The following is a 9,487-nucleotide window of genomic DNA, read 5'->3' on the forward strand; positions in this document are numbered from 1 at the left end:
TGTAATACCAGGGTCAGGGTCAGGAGTGAATGACTAACTCAGGGGCCTTCTTGGGTGCTGTCTCTACAGTTACAGGCCCCTCCCAGTTTCCAATCCTTTAAGCATACCTAAATATCTCGATTTATTTGTTTTATTTATTTATTTGAGACAGGGTCTCGCTCTGTCGCTCAGGTTGGAGTGTTGGCCAGGCTGGTCTTGAACTCCTGACTTCCAAGCGATCTGCCCTCCTCAGCTTCCCAAAGTGCTGGGATTAAAGGCGTGAGCCACCGTGCCCAGCCTGTCTCCAAGAGTTTTACTCCGGTTCAGCAACTGCCTAAGTTGCACTGCTGTTCTGAAAGCAGTCACTTTGAGCAGAGGTGTTGGACACTGGATGATACCTAGAGGAAGCTGGGAAAATGAGTTGCACAGACAATAATTGTTGTACGAATTCAGAGGGGAAATAAATTTATCCAGATCAGGAAAGTCAAAGAAGGCTATTCTCGAGGAAGGTGGTGATGGCTGTGCCCCTTTTGTATCGACCTTGTGTGTTTGATCCTTATGCCTATTCCTGGATGGAAAAAGAACGGGCTGATGGTCAGTGAATACCCTGGGGTGGTTTCCCACCAGAGTTAAATTATGCTCTGGACTTATTTCAGCTGTGGAACCTGTGCTAAAGACGACTTCTAGGTGGGAGGCCTCACCACTCAGAATTGGCTCTGAGTGGGCAGAGAGCAACCCCTAGTGGGCTTGTGGAAAACACACTCTGAAAGCCACTTTTCTTTTTTCTTTTTCTTTTTTCTTTTTGAGACAGGGTCTCTATCTGTCACCCAGGCTGGAGTCCAGTGGTGTGATCATAGCTCACTGCAGCCTCGATCTCCCAGGCTCAAGGAATCCTCCCACCTCAGCATCCCAAGTAGCTGGGACTACAGGTACATGCCACCATGCCTGGCTAATTTTTTTTATTTTTAGTGAGACAAAGTCTCACTATGTTGCCCAGGCTGGCCTCAAACTTCTGAGCTCAAGCAACCTTCCCACCTCAGCCTCCCAAAATGCTGGGATTACAGGCATGAGCCACCACGCCCAGCTCACTTGTCTTTATTCTGACCAAAATGAAGTGTTGTGTTTATTTTGTTTTTGCTTATGATATGGGCCTAATGTAGACCTTAGCTAATGAGACAACAGGATGGGGGATGTATCTATTTCCCAAAATCCTTAAGGTGAGAAATAAATTCATTCTCAATTATTTTTCTGTAACCAAATATGTATGATTATTTAATGCCCTTTCCTCTGTGCTCTGACACTTCAAGAAGGTACTGCTATAAGAATTAGGTCTGAAATTAGGGCAGTAGTTAAGAACCTACAGAAAGTGGAGTACTTCGGGACCTAAATTGAGGGCAAGGCATTGATGGGGTATTAATGTGAGGGTATAAATATAGGAACTCATAATAAACAAGCTTCTTGGAGAGCATCTCTGCTATATCATTTATCAAATACTGATTCATGAAGAAATGGATGAGTGTGGTGGCATTAAGACCTGTAGTTTTACTCACATAAGGTTGAAGGGGATGAGACCCCTGGTTTTTAACCATATTACAGAATTTTTGCCTTCTCCAGTAGTAGAATAGTAGAATTATTAAGAAGACATAGTAGCTTCTATCACTTAATGAGTACTGTCTATGTGAGAGGGACTAATAAGTACTACGCATGCCAACTTTCATTTAACCCTCAGGTTAAAAATTTTCTCTGGCCGGGTGCTGTGGCTCACGCCTGTAATCCCAGCACTTTGAGAGGCAGAGGCGGGTGGATCACTTGAGGCCAGGAGTTCAAGACCAGCCTGGTCAACATGGTGAAACCCTGTCTCTACTAAAAACGCAAAAATTAGCTGGGTGTGGTGGTGCACGCCTGTAATCCCAGCTACTCGGGAGGCTGAGGCACAAAAATCGTTTGAACCCAGGAGGCACAGATTGCAGTGAGCTGAGATGCACCACTGCACACTCCAGCCTGGGTGACAGAGCAAGCCTCCGCCAAAAAAAAAAAAAAACAGAACAAAAAACAAAAAACAAACGACAAGTTCACAAAGATTAGAGGGAGAACTGGGTTTTGCCTCCTGACCTCGGAGACTAGACTCTTAACCATTTCTCTTTTTCTTTTTTTTTGAGATAAGAGTCTTGCTCTGTTGCCCAGGCTGGAATGCAATGGCATGACCTCGGCTCAATGCAACCTCTGCCCCCCGGGCTCAAGTGATTCTCCTGCCTCAGCCTCCCGAGTAGCTAGAATTACAGATGTGTGCCACCATATCTAGCTAATTTTTCTATTTTTAGTAGAGATGGGGTTTTGCCATGTTGGCCAGGTTGGCCTCGAACTCCTGACCACAAGTGATCTACTCGCCTCGGCCTCCTAAAGTGCTGGGAATACAGGCGTGAGCCACCGCGCCCAGCCCTCTTAACCATTTCTCTAGCTGAGTGTGACTTTGTCTGCCTTTCTCTCCAGTATTGTGATGTCTCTGTTTTTCAGGAATGGAGGTTCCTCTGCTGCTCTATAGCCAGAGACCCAGAGTGAGAGCCATGTTTCTTGATTCAACCCTGGAAACCTTCTATGATAATTTTAAACAATTACTAACCATTTATTGAGAACCCATAATATTTTAGCACCTTTGATACAGTAGATCCAGACCTTATGACAACAGTGTAACACAAATACCTGTGTGTATGAATGGTTTTTAATCTTTTTGAGCTCACCAAAAGATTAAAAAGCCTTTTGTGGGATGCTGGTGACAGCTCTGGATCTTCTTTCCAGAAAAATTCAATTATGCACACATACATAGTATTGTACACAACTTCAGAAGAGGCTGCTAGGACCTACTGAAGCCCATCCTCCAGTAGTCCAGAGACTCCAGGGTAAGAACTCTTGACCTATACAATCCTTTGCAGCTGACTCTTTTATAGCATTAAGGGTATAGAGAGTGTGGGGGGCATCTTATCCTCCTCATCTTCTCCTCAGAGAGAAATGTTTAGAATAGCTCCCTACATTAACCAAGTATCTCTGAATATTCTTTCTCTCTTGTACATAGGACTACAAGGGAAGAATGCACACAATCATGTGTGGTTGTAGGAGATGAGGCTATAGGTAAAACCTGCCTCCTCATCAGTTACACAACAAATGCCTTTCCTGAGCAGTATATCCCCACTGTCTTTGACAACTATAGCGTCCAAACATCTGTGGATGGGCAAATCGTCAGCCTGAACACGTGGGACACTGCTGGCCAACAGGAGTATGACTGACTGTGAACACTCTCCTAACCCCAGACCAGTATCTTTGTTATTTGTTTTTCCACTGGGAACCCATCCTCTTATGCCAATGTGAGGCATAAGTGGCACCCAGAGGTCTCCCATCATTGCCCCAATGTGCCTGTTCTGCTGGTAGGCACCAAGAGGGACCTGTGGAGTGACCTTGAGACAGTGAAGAAGCTGAAGGAGCAGAGCCTAGTGCCCATGACTCCCCAGCAAGGCACTTCCCTGGCTAAGCAGTTGGGGGCTGTGAAGTATCTGAAATATTCGGCCCTGATGCAGGATGGGGTGCAGGAGGTATTTTTAGAAGCTGTCTGGGCTCTGCTTTACTCTGCTACAAAGAACACCAAAAAATGCATCCTCTTATACCTACCTGGGGACTGCACCTAAGAAGTACAAGGGTGATATTCCTTTGTCAGCAGTTAAAGAGTGCCAGCATGAGCCATTTATCTTCTAGAAACCCTAGACTGCAGGATATTGAGCTTTTGGAGGAATGAAGACAGACTTATTTGTGCATGGCTGCTTTGAAGTTTGGTCTGACCTTTTGGAGGAAGGGGTGTGTGTGTGTCTCCCCATCGAAGTGGTAAGAGGAGGTGCCACTCAGTGCTGTTCTTTTCTCTCCTGGCCAGGTAATGATAAGCAGAGCAGCTTACGACTGTTCATTGTAGACTTTTGCTTGTCTGCTTTTAAATCTAATTGGAGCTTTCCTTGCTGTATTTACCACTAAGCAAGTGCCTCACAGAAGGACAAGGTTATCCGGTTTTTATTTGTTTATTATTATTATTGTTGTTAATATTTTTTGAGATGGAGTTTCTTTCTTGTCACCCAGGCTGGAGTGCAATGATACGATCTCGGCTCACTGCAATCTCCGCCTCCCAGGTTCCAGCAATTCTCCTGCCTCAGCCTCCCGAGTAGCTGGGATTACAGGCGCCTGCCACCATGCCCGGTTAATTCTTTCATATTTTTAGTAGAGACAGGGTTTCACCATGTTGGCCAGGCTAGTCTCGAACTCCTGACCTCAGATGATCCACTCACCTCAGCCTCCCAAAGTGCTGGGATTACAGGTGTAAGCCACCATGCCCGGCCTATTTTTATTATTTTTTTGAGAATCTCACTGTCACCCAGGCTGGAGTGCAGTGGCGCGATCTTGGCTCACTGCAACCTCCACCTCCTAAGTTTCAAGCAATTCTCCTGCCTTCTGCCTCAGCCTCCTGAGTAGCTGTGACCATAGGCACACACTACCACACCTGGCTAATTTTTGTATTCTTAGTAGAGACGGAGTCTCACCATGTTGGCCAGGCTGGTCTCAAACTCCTGACTTCAGGTGATCTGCCTGCTTCTGCCTCCCAAAGTGCTGGGATTATAGGTGTGAGCCACCATGCCCGGCTGGTTATTCAGTTTTTAAATCATTGCTTTAAACTTTCTTATACGAGGTTGCTTTTTTTTGGGAGGGGGGGGTATTGCAACAGGTCTTGCTTTGTCATCCATGGAGGCTGGACTGCAGTGGCAGTGGCATGAACATGCCTCACTGCCATCTCGACATCCCAGGCTCAAGGGATCCTCTTGCCTCAGCCCCCCAAGTAGCTGGGACCATGAGTGCATGTCACCATGTCTGGTTAATTTTTGTATTCTTGTAGAGATGGTGTTTCACCATGTCACCAGGGCTGGTCTTGAACTCCTGAGCTCAAGTGATCCTCCCATCTTGGCCTCCCAAAGTGCTGGGATTACAGGTGTGAGCTACCGTGCCTGGCCAACTAATTTTTGAAAACCATATTATGGGCCGGGCGCGGTGGCTCACGCGTGTAACCCCAGCACTTTGGGAGGCCGAGGCGGGCAGATCACAAGGTGAGGAGATGGAGACTGTCCTAACATGGTGAAACCCTGTCTCTACTAAAAAATACAAAAAATTAGCCGGGTGTGGTGGCGGCTGCCTGTAGTCCCAGCTACTCCTGAGGCTGAGGCAGGAGAATGGCATGAATCTGGGAGGCGGAGCTTGCAGTGAGCCGAGATCACGCCACTGCACCCCAGCCTGGGTGACAGAGCAAGACTCCGTCTCAAAAACAAAACAAAACAAAACAAAAAAACCATATTTGTGTGATTCCTGGGTGTTCCCAATGTTGACATGTTACTCCCATTCTTGAGATGAGACATTTTCACAAAAATGGTTTAGGAGCATTTTTTAAAGTTCTGTGAGATGGTAATAGATGTTCCTTAAAAGAGTTCTGTCAGAAGAACAGAACTCTGTTCTTCCTACTGGGATTAAAAAAAAAAAAAAAAAAAAAAAAGGAAAAAACGGTTCTGTCATCAAATAGGTTCAAGAACCAGCAATTTAAAATAGGGGTGAGCATGGTTGCTCATGCCTATAATCCCAGCACTTCGGGATGCCAAAGCATGTAGATGGCTTGAGCTCAGGAGTTTGAGACCAACCCGGGCAACATGGCAAAACCGTCTCTACAAAATATGTGAATATTAGCCGGGTGTGGTGGTGTGCACCTGTAGTCCCAGCTACTTGAGGGGCTGACGTGGGAGGATCACTTGGGCCTGGGAGGTCAAGACTGCTTGTGAGCTGGGTTTGTACCACTGTACTCCAGCCTGGGTGACAAAGGGAGACTCTGTCTCAAAAATGAACAAATAAATAAATAAAACTGAACAGGTTCTTTAATGGCAAGACTTTATAAGTTAATATGACGTATGAAACATTTCTCAAACTTATTTCACCACCGAATTTTTTTTTTGGTCCCATGCAACACCTATTAATATGTCTGGTGACACCATTTTTTTTTTTTCTTTTCAGATGGGGTCTCGCTCTGTCGCCCAGGCTGGAGTGCAGTGGTGTAATCTCGGCTCACTGCAATCTCCGCCTCCTGGGTTCAAGCAATTCTCTGCCTCAGACTCCTAAGCAGCTAGGATTACAGGCACCTGCCACTGCGCCGAGCAAATTTTTGTATTTTTAGTAGAAACGGGGTTTCACCATCTTGGCTAGGCTGGTCTTGAACTCATGACCTCGTGATCCACCCACCTCAGCCTCCCAAAGTGTTGGGATTATAGGCGTGAGCCACCGCGCCTGGCCGACACCATTTCAAAGAAGCTGGGTTAATGGGAACTAGGAATTTCCAAGGAAGAGGCTGTAAAACCAAAAAGCATCATGTAGTCTTGTTCTTTTGGTGTTTTCCTCTTCATGTCTTTGAGACAAATGTTTATCAGCATAGTCTTATTTGTTCCTCTGCTTCAGGAGATGGGTCTGGCCCTTAGTCATGATAGTGCACTGGAGGTGGGATCTGACAGTGAGATCTGCTATCACATTCTGATAGCACTATGGGCCTTGTGATGTGGAATTACCAATCCCTCTGAAAAAAAGCTTGTGTCTGAGTCTTCCCTGTGGCCCCTCTCACTTTCAGCTTTAAGGACAGACCACTCAAGGTTAACCTCCAACAGGGTGCAGTTGCTCACTCCTGTAATCCCAGCTACTCACAAGGCCGAGGCAGGAGGATTGCTTGAGGCCAGGAGTTCCAGAGCAGCCTAGGCAACATAGGGAGACCCCCATCTCTATTAAAAGAAAAAGGAGAAAAACAGTAAGTTAACCCCCTAAATAAAACAAACAAATAAAATACTGTCCTGCCAGTCATTGTTGGAGTTCTGTGCTTTTTCTGAGACTTCTCTTCTGCCCTCGTGTCTGGGTTTAGCTTGAGTCTACACAGGCTGTCATGCTTGCTTCCTGTCCTTCCCTGCTCGGAACAGCACTAGGAACAACCACTATCAACACAGTGGTTGATAACTCCACTGTGCACGCATGCTCCCTGCCAAATAGCATTGGGTTTTTGAGAGTTTGGGAAATGAAGCTAAGGGATTGCATGGTCCCTACCCCCTGCAGTGGGTAAAGTGTCTGTGCTTTGTTCTGTGGTAGCCTCCCTCTTGTTCTTTGACAAGGTTTGGTCAGCACAGCCTCCTGGACAGGGCTGACAGATAAAATACACAATGCCCTGTTAAATTTGAACTTCAAATAAATAGATAATTTCCCATAATTTTTCTAAATCCCCAAACTCTGTATTTTTTTCAACAGAAATTTTTCAGTGTATATACCATACAATATTTGGAACATACACTAAAACATTATTGTTTATCTGAAATTCAAATTTAATTGTGTTTTTATTTGATAAATCTGTCAAGCCTACTCTTGGAGAATCTGGAACCTGAAAGTCAAGCAGATATCAAGTACTGATAGAAGATAAAAGGTTACATAAGCTTCCTATTCTCCTTCCTTTTCTTCTGGTTTCCCTTTTCCCTCACTATGGGCTAAAGTGTTTGTTGTTTTTTTCTTTTTTTTTTTTTTTTTGCTTTTCTTTCATCACTGTACCCTTAACTTTGGATAGCTCTTCACTGTTGACACCATTGGTTGTCTAATGGCTGTGGCGAGTCCAGGTTGGACATGTGAACCCTGAAAATTTGAGGCAAGTCTCAGTTAATTTACAAAGTTTTATTTTGCCAAGATTGAGGATGTGAGCCCGTGACACAGCCTCTGGAAGTCCTGAAAACATGTGCCCAAGGTGGTCAGAGCAGTTTGGTTTTATGCATTTTAGGAGAAATGAGACATCAATGAACATATGTCAGATGAACATTGGTTCAGTCTGGAAAGGCGGGACATCTCCAAGCAGGGGGGGTGCTTTCAGGTCACAGGTAAATAAGAGACAAATGGTTGTATTCTTTTGTTTCTGATTAGCCTCTCCAAAGGCAGCAATCAGATATGCATATATCTCAGTGAGCAGAGGGATGACTTTGAATAGAAAGAGAGGCAGGTTTGCTCTAAGCAGTTCCCAGTTTGACTTTTCCCTTTAACTTAGTGATTTTGGGGACCCAAGCTATTTTCCTTTCACATTTCCCTCCTTTTTATTTTTAAAAATCTTCTGGAGAAAGCACTTTAGAAGAAAATGAGTCTCTGGTTCCAGGTTTTGTCTGTTCTCTCATGGCTAGGATGGTTTATTCCTAGATGGGTAGGTCCTGAGTTATTAGGAAAGTTCATTTTTATTATTTATGTATTAATATTTAAGACACAGTCTCATTCTGTCACCCAGGCTGGAGTGTAGTGGTGTGATCTCAGCTCACTGCAACCTCTGCCTCTTGGGTTCAAGTGATTCTCGTGTCTCAGCCTCCCAAGTAGCTGGGATTACAGGTATTAGCCATAAAAACACCTGGCTAATTTTTGTGTTTTTAGTAGAGATGGGGTCTCACCATGTTGTCCAGGCTGGTCTTGAACTCCTGACCTCAAGTGATCTGCCAGCTTCAACCTCCCAAAGTGCTGAGGTTACAGGCATGAGCCACCGCGCCTGGCCAACACACTTTCATAAGCAATGATACCAGTAATTTAGTCCATCCTGAAAGAACTGAGGATCCTGAGAATTTAACCAGTCAAATGCAGTTTTTTTACATAATGAACTGAGGAAAGGCTGGGTATGATGGCTCACATCTGTAATCCTAGCACTTTGGGAGGCCGAGGTGGGCTGCAGCTCAAGAGTTAGAGACCAGCCTGGGCAATATGGTAAAACCGTTTCTTTTTTTGAGACAGAGTCTCGCTCTGTCGCCCAGGCTGGAGTGCAGTGGCACGAACTCGGCTCACTGCAAGCTCCGCCTCCCGGGTTCATGCCATTCTCCTGCCTCAGCCTCCTGAGTAGCTGGGACTACAGGCGCCTGCCACCATGCCTAGCTAATTTTTTGTAGTTTTAGTAGAGACGAGGTTTCACCGTGTTAGCCAGGATGGTCTCGATCTCTTGACCTCGTGATCCGCCCGCCTCGGCCTCCAAAAGTGCTGGGATTACAGGCGTGAGCTACCGCGCCCAGCTGTGAAACCGTTTCTACAAAAAATACAAAAATTAGCTTGGCGTTGTAGTGTGTGCCCGTAGTCCCAGTAATTGGAAGGCTGAGGTGGGAGGATAGCTTGAGCCCCAGAGGGAGAGGTTGCACTGAGCTGACATTGGACCACTGCACTCCAGCCTGGGTGATGAGAGTCAGACCCTGTCTCAGGGCCAGGCGTGGTAGTATGCACCTGTAATCCCAGCACTTTGGGAGGCTGAGGCGGGTGGATCACTTGAAGCCAGGAGTTCAAGACCAGCCTGTCCAACATGGCAAAACCCTGTCTCTACTAAAAAAAAAAAAAAAAAAAAAAAAGAAAGAAAAATTAAAAGAATTAGCCAGGCATGGTGGTGCGTGCCTGTAGTCACAGCTACTCA

The 9,487-nt window shown here is 45.6% G+C and overlaps 1 protein-coding gene across 1 annotated transcript; it reads left to right on the forward strand.

The window, feature by feature from the left end:
* The first annotated feature begins 494 nt into the window (after positions 1 to 494).
* On the forward strand, positions 495 to 3,656 carry LOC115898753 (rho-related GTP-binding protein RhoG-like). The gene is given in 2 exon segments (XM_030934585.1): positions 495 to 577; positions 3,050 to 3,656. Coding segments are annotated over 2 exon segments (690 nt in total).
* Positions 3,657 to 9,487: the final 5,831 nt, after the last annotated feature.

This window comes from Rhinopithecus roxellana, chromosome 7, assembly GCF_007565055.1.
Source record: "Rhinopithecus roxellana isolate Shanxi Qingling chromosome 7, ASM756505v1, whole genome shotgun sequence".
NCBI lineage: Eukaryota > Metazoa > Chordata > Mammalia > Primates > Cercopithecidae > Rhinopithecus > Rhinopithecus roxellana.